Source organism: Acomys minous, assembly GCF_964271855.1.
Source record: "Acomys minous genome assembly, chromosome: 18".
NCBI classification, from domain to species: domain Eukaryota; kingdom Metazoa; phylum Chordata; class Mammalia; order Rodentia; family Muridae; genus Acomys; species Acomys minous.
In genome coordinates this window covers 63,539,039-63,552,865 of record NC_140501.1, presented here as the reverse complement: position 1 = coordinate 63,552,865, position 13,827 = coordinate 63,539,039, and the positions used below count along the sequence as shown (strand labels likewise).

At 43.8% G+C, this 13,827-nt stretch overlaps 1 protein-coding gene across 1 annotated transcript; it reads right to left on the bottom strand.

Moving 5' to 3' along the window:
• Positions 1-8,456: 8,456 nt before the first annotated feature.
• Positions 8,457-11,400, bottom strand: LOC311589643 (granzyme E-like). The gene is made up of 5 exons (XM_084768204.1): positions 11,261-11,400; positions 10,118-10,268; positions 9,517-9,652; positions 9,052-9,312; positions 8,457-8,658 (listed from the first exon to the last, which is right to left on the bottom strand). Exons 1-5 carry the CDS (start codon positions 11,313-11,315, stop codon positions 8,518-8,520), a joined length of 744 nt encoding a protein of 247 aa, XP_084624330.1. The 5' UTR covers positions 11,316-11,400; the 3' UTR covers positions 8,457-8,517.
• Between the last annotated feature and the right edge of the window lie 2,427 nt (positions 11,401-13,827).

Below are 13,827 nucleotides of genomic sequence, written 5' to 3'. Positions count from 1 at the left end.
TCACAGGCTTTTAAACCTATGCAGCTCTGCTTGTGATCTGCGTCACACCACTTAAGGAAGTTTTCTGGCTTGGGTGAAAATGACACTGTCACCACATCCACATCCTATGAACTAAGCTGGGATAAAGACCAAGAAGGTTGATGGTGTGGAGGCTGTGGTTGAGGAGGCCTTAGACCCCAGGAAGTCCACAGTGACTGCACTGAGACCAAAGGGTGTCATTTCCTAACTCTTACACCCTTTTGCATTCTGGTGAGATGTCTTTTGTATCAATTTTTCTTCCTTTCCTCTCTCTGTCTCTCTCTGCCTCCCTCTCTCTGTCTCTGCCTCAGTCTCTCTCTCTTGATCTTTGTCTCTTCCTTTCTTCTAAAGTAATACCAATACCAGTTAATCCTAAGGACAGTTATAGCTCTACAATTACATTCACACAGTTCGATAGTACTAAGTGAGAATTGACAGCACACCACTTCTGGCTAGGCACTCCTGCAGATCATCTTCTCACTAACTTTCAAATGGACAGATCATACTGGGGAAGACTCTGTTAGAATAGTCTGGTAAGTGAATCTCCACTCACTCTGACTCTCCTGAAGCTGCTAGGAAGTCACAGAGAAATCTCAAAGCAACTGTTTTCCATGTGTCCTTTGATCACATGCTACTGCCATATATACAGTTAAGTATTATAATGAATCAGAAATGGCAGGTGTAATTACAGGTTTATTTGGTGTCGTCATGTATCTCATTGGCTTCCCTCTGAGGATGCAGTGGTGTTGTCTACAGCCCTGCCTAGCATTTTCTATAGACAAACAGGACCTTGTTACGATCTTGAATGATGGTTTGATGATCTAGCTCAGGAGTGAGAGAGACAGGGATGCAGCCCCTGAGAAGGATGAACGTGACTGGAGGGAGCTGAGAATCTGAACTAAGATCAGAAGATGCTGAGGCTGAGTGAAGTCAGCTGTGGGTGAAACAGGTTTCTCTTGCCCTGAGAACTGGTGTGTGTGTGTGTGTGTGTGTGTGTGTGTGTGTGTGTGTGTGTGTGTGTGTGTGTATCCAGGAAACCCATGGAGCTATCTTGATCCTGTTTTCTCATCATTATGTTATGTTTCTGGATGTTTTAATCTCCTCCTTTCATATTTTGATACCAATGGAAGCTTGATTTGTTTGAAATAAACTAAAATGCTGATATTAATTGGATTGAATGATCACATAGCGTACTGGTATGTGGCCTTTTTGCATTTCTGATCTTCTTTAAAGAGGCTGATTCTCCCACTATCAGCAGTTTATAATTTCAGTTGATCTTCTAGTGGTGCGGCCACTTCCTATTTCCCCATCCACTTTGGAAGGTCAGCTGGTTGTCATTGCTCAGGTCTTGTTTGAGCAGTCATGTTGTGGAGATCTCCTGGGAGTGGTTTCTTTGCCCTATCTAGAGGACATATAGATACAAGACTTTCAGCTTTTGATTATGAGTTTGTGTCTGTATTTGGTGTGTGCCCATGAGTAGAGGTGCTCTTGCAGGCCAGAGAGGCTAAAGTTACTAGTGGTGATGAGTTACTCAAGACGGCTGCTCAAAGTAAACCTGTAGCCTCTGCAAGACCAGCCTGTGTTGTTCAGTTTTCTAAGCCATCTATGCAGTCCTGTGTGCTCAGTTTTTAAGAGTAGTTGCTCACAAATGTAGCTTCTGTTAAACACTGGTGGTGCGAAGGCAGTGTGACTGTAAAGTGTCAGTAGCAATGTCTGAGAAGGACCTATAAAAGCCCATGAAGTTCATGAAGGGCTATGATAAAATATATATATTTAATTTGATTGAAAGATTGCAGTTCTATGCATTCCATTTGAAAACTTGGCAGGTACCATATTTATGGTGACTAAAAATGGACTTCTGAATATTACAGGATAGTGATAATATTTCTGGAAATATTGAAATCTCTTTCCAATTTCTGTCTCATTTCATTTTCTCCTTTCTGGGTGGGGGGGTTCTCAAGAACTGAGGTCAGATAAGAAAGGAATGGGATGTGTGGGATTTGGACACATTTGAGAAATTCAAGAAGAAACAATAGTTTAAAAAGGAAATAGAAAGAAAAACCTAATTAGTTTAATATACTCTTTCATGGAGCATGCCCATCACCTGTGTTTCTTCTTCGTTTTCTTATTTTTGGTTGTGCTGTTGCATTTCCTCCCATCATAATGTACTCATATGTGCAGGTTTCATTATGCTACACATTGGCTATATTCAAAATGTGAGACAGATAATCGGGTTTGTTTTTCTCTGATGTCTCAAGATATTACAAAAGAAAATCAGAAGAGATGATACATGACAGAAAAATACACCCTGTTCCTGCATAGGCAGAACTATCCTTGTGAATCAAATTTATACTACCAAAATTAATATATAAAATAAATTGAGTGCATATCCAAATTCCCATGTCATATTTCACAGGAATAGAAAAATATAAAAAGAGTTCACATGAGACCACAAAAGACCACAAATATCAAAACAATCCCAAGGAATCAGAAAACTGCTGGAAATGGTACAATATCTCACTCTAAATTATACTACACAACCATAGTGATAAGACAGCCTAGTACTGTTGTAAAAAATAGACAGAAAGATCAATAAATAAAACAGAGATTTTGGACATCAAGGGACAAGACAATGTCCACTTAGGTATTGACAAGGAACACCCCCAAAAAAATCTTTCAGAATAAAATTTCAACAAATGTGCAGGCAAATTGGACATCCACCTGGAAAGGAACAAAATCAGGTTCTTATCCTTAACTTTCTACAAAAACAATTCCAAAATGGATCAACAGCCTGAGTTTAAAGCTGGAAACCTAAACTTGAGCAGACAACACAGGGGAAATCCTCCAAGATATTGGGAAACGAAAACACTGTTTTTTATAAATAGAACACTAAAGTCAAAGGAACTGACTCAAGTATTAATAGGTGGGAACTCATGAAAATAACAATTCTGTACAGTGGCTGTCTCCTGACAGGAAGCCAAGGGTCCATTGTTTCAGCCCCCAGCACTGGAAGTCTCAGCTGTCCCAATCTGATGCTGGAGTTTCTGAGGATTCCTACAGAGCTGCTGGTCTCATCTGTTATGGAATCCTGAAGAAGTAGGTTCTCATACCAAGGAAGGAACAACAACAGTGTATATACAGCCAGAAAGTGTGACGGTAAGTGGAAAAAGTACACTCATCCTTTTTCCATGTCTCTTTTTTAGGATAGTACTAGAATGTGTGGCCCATATTTAGTGTTCATCTTCCGATTCAAATAAACTAATGAAGTAAATCCCTCAGATACTTAGGTTTTAGTTATTTCATTATTTCTAAATGCATTCAAGTACACAAGCAAAATTAGTCATCACAGACTATTATCCAAAATAGACAAAGGATTTCAGAAATTAAATACAAAGAAAGTAAAACTACCCCTCCACTAATGGGCATTGGAAGGGGGAAAAAAAGGAAAAGTAGAAGACCCAGAAAAAAAACCATCATACTATGGAAACTTGGTTTTTGACAAAGGAGACAAAACCATACAATGGAAAAAAGATAGCATCTTCAACAAATGGCCCTCATCAAATTGGATGTCTACATGTAGGAAAATGAAAATAGATCCATATTTATCACCATGCACAAACCTAAAGTCCATGTGGATAAAAGATCTCAGTATACAACCAGACACACTAAATCACTTAGAAGAAATAGTGGAAAGAGCCTAGAACTCATTGGCACAGGAGACAACTTCCTAGACAGAATAGTAACATCTCAGGCTCTAAGATAGGCAATTAATAAATGGGACCTCATGAAACTGAAAAGCTTCTGTAAAGCAAAAGATACTATCAACAGAACAAAAATGACAGCCTGCAGCTTGGGAAAGGCTCTCCACTAACCCTACATCCTAAAAAGGGCTAATATCAAATATATATATTCAAGAAATTAAATACCACCAAACCAAATGTCACAATTAAAAATGAGGTACAGAGCTAAAAAGAGAATTCTCAACAGGGGAATACAGAACAGCTGAGAAGCAATTAAAGATATGCTCAATGAGGGAAATGTAAGTCAAGCCAACTCTGAGATTCCATCGTACACCAGTCAGATTGGCTTAGATCAAAAACTCAAGTGACAGCACATGCTGACAAGGATGTGGATAAAGGGATACACCCCTACATTGCTGGGGGCAGAGTGCAATCTTGTACAACCACTTTGGAACTCAGTCTGGCACTTTCTCAGAAAATTGAGAATAGTACTGCCTAAAGACCCAGCTATACCACTCCTGGGCATATACTCAGAAGATGCGCCACCATAATACATTTGCTCAACTACTTTAATAGCAGCCTTATTCATAATAACCAGTATCTATAAACCACCTAGATGTTCCTCAACCAAAGAATGGAATAGGAAACTGTGGTACTTTTAGGCAATGAAGTATTATTCACCTATTAAAAACAAGGAAATCTTGAAATTTGCAGACTAATGGACAGAACTAGAAATGATCAACCTGAGTGAGGTAACACTGACACAGAAAAACACGCATGGTATATACTCACTTGTAAGTGAGTATCAGCCCAACATCGATGTCTTCTGAGAGACTCCATCCAGAGGAGGGAGTCAGGATAGATACCAGAACTCACTGCTGGACTCCTGGGGAAACCCTGTGAGTGTATGGAAGAATGGGGGGATGGAAGGACACAGAGGGTTCAGGAGCCACACAAGGAGACCATCAAGGCTGGAGGAGCTGGACACAGGGTCACTGCAGAAACTATTGCACCAACCAAGGACAACGCATGCAGTAAACCCAGACTCCATGTTCAGAGCTAGCCGACTGACATCTCATTCTCCATCCTTGTGGGGAAGCATGATTGCATATGACATGAACTCTGGTGCTCCCAATGTGACCACTTCCGCTTGGTGGGAGCTACAGGTGGCACAAAGAGGAAGGGGAAACAGGCTACCTGGATGAGTCCTGATATGCTGTAGCCATACGGTGAGGGAGGAGGCCCCCTTCTGTCGGAGGTCTAGGAGACAGAACAGGGCAGAAGAGGGAGAGAAGGTGGGAATGGGAAGATAAAAGCAAGGTGATAACATTCAGGATGTAATCCGAATAAATTATAATAAATTTGAAAATAATGAAAGATTCAACATCCTCAGCTATTTGAGATATGCAAATCAATACATTGAGATTCCATCTTACACCAGTCAGAATGACTTAGATTAAAAAAAAAAACTCAAGTGACAGCACATGCTGACAAGGATGTGGAGAAAGGGGAACCCTCCTCCATTGCTGATGGAAGTGGAAATTTGTACAATCAGTATGAAAATTAATATAGTGCTTTCTCAAAAAATTAGGAATCAATCTAACTCAAGGCCCAGCTAAACCACACAAAGGGTGCTCCATCCTTCCAAAAGGAAACTTTCTCAACTATGTTTATGGTAGCTTTGTTTGCAATAGTTAGAACTGGTTAAAAAAAAAAAACTAGATTTCCCACCACATAAAAAGACTGTTAAAAAGATGTGTTAGTGTTACTCGGCTGTTAATAAACGACATCATGAAATTACAGGCAAATGGATGGAAGTAGAAAAAACCCTACCCAAGAGAACCAAGACCTAGAAAGACAAACATGACCTACTCACAAACATGACAGGATATTAGCTGTAAAGGATCATCCTGCTACAATCCACAACCCAGACAGCCTATGTGACAATGGGGCTCAAGGAAAGAATCATGGATCTCCATGGGAAGAGGAAATAGAATAGAATTTGCACATGACCTGGAGGTGGGTGGGGATGTGAAGAGGAAGAATCAGGTGAGGGAGGGGCAATGAAGGGAGAAAGCCCTAAGAAGTCGACTGGTTGGAGCACTTGAAGGGTGATGTGGAAACCTAGTGAACTAGAAACTCCCTGGAGGCTATGAGGGTGACATTTGCAAAGACTCAAAGGACTGCAGCTTATGGAGCCTTTACTGTCTGTCTGTAACCAGACAAGACTTCCAGTGGTGTGACTGGGACACCAAAGCAGCCACAAAACCTTTGACCTACAATTTTACTGCCTACATGATGTGCTGGGGTAAAGGTGGAGCAGACGTTGTGGAGAAACCACCAATGAGTAATTCAACTGTAAGATAATACAATGAGTGGAAGCCTGGTAAGCTTATTTTCATAAAACAGAATCCCATGCCTGACACTGCCTGGATGGTCAGGAAACAGGCCAGGTATCCCTGAGACCAAGGATAGAACCAACACAACTGGGCCATAAAAACAGAAACCAATGAAATGATTCCTAATGACAGCCTGCTAAACTTATATATGGGTGCTTTTCCCAGTTGTCCTTCAGAGAGCGTCATCCAGGAACTGATGGGAGCAGTTGCAGTGACTCACAGCCAAACCCTAGGCTGAACTTGGGGGGGCAACTCTCTGAAATGGTTGAGGAAGGATTTTAGGAGACAAAGGATGCAAAGACCCTAGAAGACCAAGGCCCACTAAATCAATGAAGCAGGATTCATATGGGCTCAGAGAGACTGAAGTGACCATCAGGGAGCCTGTATGGGACTAAACTAGGTCCTCTGCATAATGTTATGTCTGTTAGCTTGCTGTTCTTGTGGGACACCTAACAGTGAGAGCTGGGGCAGTCTCTGACTGTTTTGCCTATGCTGGGGCCTTTTTTCTCATGCTGGGAGCCTCCTCCAGTCTTGGTATGGTGGTTTGTGTCTAATCTCATTTTAACTGTTTAATCTGTGTTCAGTTGATAATCCTAGGAAACCTACCTTTTTCAGCAAGGAAATGGGGGAGAAGTGCATCTGAGGGAGGTGTGTGGGGCTCGGGGAGAAGTGGATGGAGGAAAATGGTTTTCAGGGTGTAATGTATGAGAGAAGGAAAGAAAGTATAACTCACCAGTGCTGTTGTGTAAGGAACTTAACAGGGTCACCTGGGTCACCATGAAATATCTTTTAGGCCAACTGCAGTGGCAGGGTCACTGGTTTGAACATCAAGCAAACTAGAGCCTCTCTGCTTGCCTTTCTCCTGCTCACCTCTTTCTATGAGGGCTCCACACTGGGTACAGCTGAAACCACAGGGTTGGAGGGTTTACAACTTTGCTTCAACTTCACACAGTGCATTCTGAAGCCCAGGCACATGGCACTGTTAGAACATGCAGAATTTAATCCTATTTTACAACATGGTTTTTTTTGTTTATTCCAAACATAGATCCATTTGTGGCACATTGACCTGTCTAGTGAAATTAAAGGATGAAGGTGAAGAAGGAGTCTACTGAACACCTGATACAAAGCCAGTGACCTACAAGTGTTAGTTGATGATGTCAAAAGATACTTGTAGCCTAGCATCCCTTGGCTCCCTCAGGATCACAAACTGCCATATCACCATGTGACCAGCAGGGGGAGGCTGACCAAGGATGTTGAAAAACCTGAGGGCATGGCAGAGCCACTTTTTGCAGGGAAGATTGGCCTAGGTGGGAGGTCTGAGCATCAAGTGATTGGCACCACAAGTCTACCTGGGATATGAAGTAGAGGAGAGTCAACAGTGCTTGGAACTTATAGATAGAGGAGTGAAAGGCTGGCTTAACCAGGCCTGGGGAATGTGGGGCTGGGGGTAGTCTATTGGAAAACACTAGCAGGCCAAAAGGGATACAGAAGTTGAGTGTTTTCTGTTCCGGGCTGGGAAACAGTACAGAGGTGGTGCCTGGGCCTTCAGAGGAATGTCTCAGCCTTCTAGACTGCAGATAGTTCGGATGGTGAGAGTAGCCTGCCCTGCTAGATACCAGGAGGTCCTGGAATAGGACACTGAAAGGGTGGCACATCCATAGGCTCCAAATTCGCAGATAAAAATCTCCCTCCATCCATTGCCTTGCTTGTACGGCTCTCTGGCTAGTGTTCTTGGCATGATGAAGGTGGCCTAGAGATAGTAGGAATTTCCTACATCCAGGAAGAACCGTTTCTGGAGGGCTAAGTACAAATATGAGTGACTGAGTGTAGGACACCGCCGCAGTGCTGTAGCCTCCTGAGGACTGCGTTATGAGAAAGCCAACCTTGGGGAGTTGAGAATTAAAACACGATCATGATGGGATGCTGTAGCACACACTTTTAATTTGAGCACTAGGAGAGCAAAGTGGGGAAGGTCTCTGTGGGTTTAAGTTCATGGTGGTTTCCATAGCAAATTCCAGGCAATTTAGAGCTATACACTGAGAGCCTATATCAAATGTTAAAACATAAAGCAATCCTTACTGCCCACCATGTAGAGTGATAACAGTGCGGAAATGTGCAGTCTGATGTTCCAGTGAGTGGAGGGGCTGAGGAAGGAGGAGGAAGCAAAGCCTAGAACTGACAGGCGATGGCTGCCTGGACCAGTGAGATGCACAAACCATAAATTGGCTCAAATAACAAACAACATCAGTTACATGCAATCAGGGGTTTATTTATTAACAGTTTTCAGCCTTTACTGCCCACTCCATTCGGTTGTTGTCTGTGGCCAGGAAAGCTGGTCATCACAGGTGGTTTAACACCTGCTAGGGGAGCTTCATGTTTCTGCGTATCCATGGCAGGAAGGGGGAGATTTTAGTGATGATGTCTAGAGTGGTGTTCTTGGTAGCACGAGCACAAACTCCGTAGGCTCTGTTTTCACACACAAGGGGTCCCCCAGAGTCACCCTGTGGGCAGAGAATGGAAGACCTAAGCTTAGAACCCCATATCTGCTCTTGCTCTCACTCCTGGCAAGGATAAGTGTCAGATAAGGGTGAGACAGGCATTCCAACTTCCCTCAGTTGCACAGCTCCAGGGAAGTCTGATTTTTTTTTTCTTATAGCACAGTGCAAGGCTTTCCCTAAAGTCCTCATGGATACTCTGGGATAATTAATACAGATGTGAGATGACTGATGTTTCCCACCTCATACTGCTGTTAGCTCCAAGCAAGGGACTAGCAGGGGCACTATTAGGCTGTCCCTTCTCTGAGCTGAGGCTTGAGAGTCTGGCCATTCTCACAGTCAGGCATCTTACAGGCTCCTCTCTCCCTATATTTTGTCTGTTAAATGTTTGAACATCACCTTGAAAGCCAGTTGTATCTTTCGGGGGTCTCCAACACATATCTGTGTTGTCTCTGAATAGTGAGGGAAGCGTTTCTGGCATTGCTGGTCCACCTGGATGCTCAGTTCAGCCTCTTGTAGGACGTCAGATGCTTTAGTAGCATCGAGGGATGTTATCCCCCAGCCAGACACATGGCACTTCTTCCCTGGCCTCACCCGGGCATTGGCTCTGGTCAACTTGAGGAGCTTCACAGCTTTAGTCCTCTTGGCCTTTCTCTCCAGCTGATGGGAAGAGGGAGTAAAGACCAGCTCAGCCAGGAGCCTGCTGCCCTGGGCCACACAAAAGCCATGATGGAAGGGAGGGAAGAAGCAGGATGAGCAGGAGGGGAGGGGAAGAGCTGCACCAGGAAGAACACAGGCAGCAGGGGTGGGGTGGGAGGTGAGGGGTGAGTTGAGGAATGTGGGTGGACTGGGCACAGGTCTCACCTTTAACAGCATGATGTCATTGATCTTGTTCTCAGAATTATAATCAGGGTGGGGAATGGCTTTTGCCACACGGATGATCTGCTGAGACTGCTCGTGTGCCTTGATGTTGTGGGCTCCCAGCGTGACTTTCATTGAGCTGCACAGAGAGGAGAGTGGACATGAGAGATGTGGAATCAGGGAGGATGCAGTGCAGAGTGGGTGGGCAGGGTGGAGCTCTTCCAGAAACACGGAGAACACAGGATAGGCAGGGAGGGGATGTGAGGACCCAGGGTGCTCAGTGTTGACTTACTACTCCCTTCCTCTCAGCATCATGAGACTCCTGGAGGCTCCCTCTTGCTTCTAGGCAATACTCCAAAGATTCCATCGACTCTTAACCTGAACTTTCAACCTCAACCACTGCTTTAGTTTGCCAGTGCAGTTGATTAACGCAAGTGTGCTGTTGCCTCTGACCTTTCACCCTGTGACCTCAAATATTAATGTTATCAGACTTCCTTTTTCACAACCCTGCTTCCCAGTGAGCTCCCAGGGGAGCATCCACAGTAAAGGACAGAAGCTCCTGGGGGAGCGTCTCAGATAACGTGAGCGAGCTGCATCTCCTCACCTTCCCCTGCAGTGAGCAGCTGTCAGCACAAAGTTGTCTTGCACCAGGAAGCCTCCGCAACGACTCCTACTCCCATCTTCTTTCAGAGACCTAACAAATGCCATGTAGGGGCGGGAGTGGGGCTTGACCTCATGGCCCCCGATGATCTCCTCTGAAAGAAAAGGCAAGGATATGGGGTGTCTGGGAGCAGCAGATGAGGTCAGGAGGGAAGATTGGGAAGGGTGAGATAGAGGGCGGGATCTGCGGTCCCCAAGACTGTGGCAGACAGGGTTCCTCACACGTAGAAAAACCTTTGCTGAATCTTAAACCTCAGATGTTGTTCTCAGAAGGAGAGGGTAGCACTTGTCCCCCAATCCTGCTTAGAATTACAATGGGGGTACATTTTCTCTCCATCCTGCCAGAAGCTGAGGGGATCCTGGGCAGCTTCTTTGTAACTTTCTTTGTCAGTGAGTGTCATTTTCTCAGCTTTTTCCCTAAGCCTATGGAGGTGGATTTTCTAACATTCTCCTATTTGTGGTTCAGTAACTGCTTTCTGTGCATGAAGGAGTGACTTCTAGTTAACCAGACGGCTGGTGATGCCATGCTGGTGGAATGCAGAGCCTGGGATTTGGAGGAAATTATAGAAAAAGCAAAGGACATGCAAACAGCAGTGGAGATACCAACTACAACTACACAGCAGAGCAACTGTAGTTTGCAGTGCAGGCATCTTGTCACCCTGGGCCTCTTTCCTCAACAGGCTGGGGATGGATGTTAACAGTGATGGTAATATTCTTGTGCTGGTGGTCTTACCCATTGCATGCTGGTCATTAAATCTGTTCTTTCCCTGGACTCCACTAAGTTAATGGTGTATATTTTCTGTCATAGAACTCTCTGCAACATCTCTTTCTAAGGATGATTCAGTCTCCACATGAAGAGGAAAAGCTAAGAAAAGCCAGTGCCTACTAAGCTTTCTGAGAACACCTCCATTCCTCACATCTTGTTGAGGATCTAGACAGTGTCAGATTTCCAAGTCTGGATTTAGTTGGGTCTTGAACTTCAGAAAGCTCCCAGGTGCAATGCATGGATCATTCCTGACTCCTGCTGGGCAGAAGGTCAACAGAGGTGTCATGTGATGGAACCTTTCCAATAGGACTGTTCACTCACCTACATGAGCTCCAAGGGGCAGAAGAAAGACCAGGAGAATCAGCGCTGATGTCATCTTCCCAGGAAGGCTGGTCAGGTTGGAGGAGGGCAGAGTAGACACAGCCCTGGCGAGGGGGATGAAGCAGGTGTGTGCTCAGTGGCCTCACGGGCTGTTAAACCTATGCAGCTCTGCTTCTGATTTGTGTCACATCACTTAAGGAAGTTTTCTGGTTTGGGTAAAAATGACCCTGTCACCACATTCACATCCTATGAGCTAAGCTGGATGAATACCAAGAAAGTAGATGGTGTGGAGGCTGTGGTTGGTGGCCTGAGACCCCAGGAAGTCCACACTGACTGCACTGAGACCAAAGTGTGTCATTTTCTAACTCTTACACCCCTTCCCATTCTGGTGAGATGTCTTTTGATACCAATGATATTTTTCTTCCTTTGCTCTCTCCTCTCTCTTTGTGTCTCTCTGTCTCTCTGTCTCTGTCTTTGTCTCTCTTTGTCTCTCTCTCTGTCTCTGTCTCTCTCTGTCTCTCTCTGTCTCTGTCTCTCTCTGTCTCTCTGTCTCTCTGTCTCTCTCTCTCTCTCTGTCTGTCTCTCTCTCTCTCTCTCTCTCTCTCTCTCTCTCTCTCTCTCTCTCTCTGTCTTTCTCTCTCTGTCTCTCTGTTTAAGTTCCTATCAACAACCTGTTAGTCCTAACAACAGTCACAGCACTAAGGTACACCCGCACAGTTTGACAGTGCTCAGTGAGACTGGATACTGCTCCACATACAGCTAGGCAGTCCTGCTGCACATCATCTCACTAACCTCCAAGATGACTGATCATACTGAGGAAGAATCTGTCTGAATAGTCTGATGAGTGAATCTTGACTCACTCTGACTCTCCAGAAGCTGCTAGGAAGTCACAGAGAAATCTCAAAGCAACTGTTTTCCATGTGTCCTTTGATCACATGTTACTGTGATACATAGTTAAGTATTATAATGAATCAAAAATGGCAGATGAAACTACATGTTTATTAGGTATTGCCATGTATCTCATTGGCTTCCCTCTGAAGATGCAATGGTGTTGTCTACAGCTCTGCCTAGCATTTTCTATAGACAAACAGAACCTTGTTAAGATCTTGAATGATGGTTTAATGATCTAGATCAGGAATTAGAAAGACAGGGATGCAGCCTCTGAGAAGACTGAACTGGACTGGAGGGAGCTGAGAATCTGAGCTGAGAGGACAAGATGCTGAGAACTGTGTGACGTCAGCTGTGGGAGAGACAGGATGCTCTTGCACTGAAGACAGCTGTGTTTGTGTGTGTGTGTGTGTGTGTGTGTGTGTGTGTGTGTGTGTGTGTGTGTCCAGGTAACCCATGGAGCTACCTAGATTTTGTTTGCTCATCACTACGTTATATTTCTGGATATTTTAATCTTCTCCTTTCATATTGTGGGACTAATAGAGGCTGTTTCCTTTGCTATGAACTAAAGTCCTGATATTAATTGTATCAAAATTACTCACATAATCTACTGGTATAAAACTTTTTGCATTTCTGATCCTCCTTAAAGAGATAATTGGTTTTGACTGTACGTTACTTACGCAAGGTATAATGAAGGTTGATAATTCCCCTGAAAAGGAACTGTATATGAATAGCAGGATATCTTCACAGGCAGACATGCAAAAAATTCTTTCAGCATATAATAATCTCAATTATATGAGTGCAGGAATGCCTGAGTGGATGTAGCAATGGTCAATAATGTGCTGTTTAGCCAATCAGTTGGGCAGAAGGACAGGGAGTATAAGGTGGGACTTCCTGGAGAGGAGGAGGAGCCAGGGGTTGACAATTGAGATGAACAGTTGACAGAGGGGTTGGTGGAGAGAAGCTGCCCAAGGACAATCAGATTGGCAAGTGCTTGGAATAGAGTAGGTTATGAGGACATAATATTAGATTAGTTTAGTTTTACTTTACTAGTACATTACTAGTAGTTTAGATTCTGCCCAGCGTAGTGCTACCAACTTTGAATTACACTTCAGTTTCTTTGTGTCAGCTATTGGCTTTCTAGGCCATACAGATACATATCTGCAAGAAAATGATGCCCAATGAATTTAGTGTATCCACACCCTTGAAAACCCATACTTTGATATAGTTTGGTGGTGGAAATATCTCCCAAAGAAATAACCCAAATAATAAAATAGAGACTGCTGTGGTCACTCTCCAAGTCACTATGGCAGAAGGCCCCTGGATCCTTTTTAGGCTTTGTTTTTGCTTTTGTTTTTCAGGGAGAACAGCAGAAAGCTGGGACACGCAAAGCTAATTTACCAAAAATGAGAAGTTAAGAAGAAGCCAAACTATTTTCCATAGAGTTGATAGCGGCTGGAATTCAGAACTCATTAGCTGCAAGATGTTTGTCAGCTTTCTCTGGAAAGGGTCCACCTATGCAAATTAGCAATAACTGAATTCAAAATAATGGTGGACAGGCTTTTGCTTACTGAAGCCTAAATTGGAGCAACTGACCCAAGACTTAGTATTTTTTGTTAACTTTTGAATTTTACTTGATATTTCTGTAGATTTTGACTGGAATTGAAATGAAATATTTG

What these genes read in the sequence shown, in the direction of transcription:
- LOC311589643 (XM_084768204.1), bottom strand. Translation starts at nt 11,315, where the DNA reads ATGACATCAGCGCTGATTCTCCTGGTCTTTCTTCTGCCCCTTGGAGCT. An exon ending in GCCCCTTGGAGCTCATGTAG is followed by an intron (nt 10,269 to 11,260) that starts GTGAGTGAACAG and finishes CTTTTCTTTCAG; the next exon opens with AGGAGATCATCGGGGGCCAT. An exon ending in GCTGCTCACTGCAGGGGAAG is followed by an intron (nt 9,653 to 10,117) that starts GTGAGGAGATGC and finishes CTCTCTGTGCAG; the next exon opens with CTCAATGAAAGTCACGCTGG.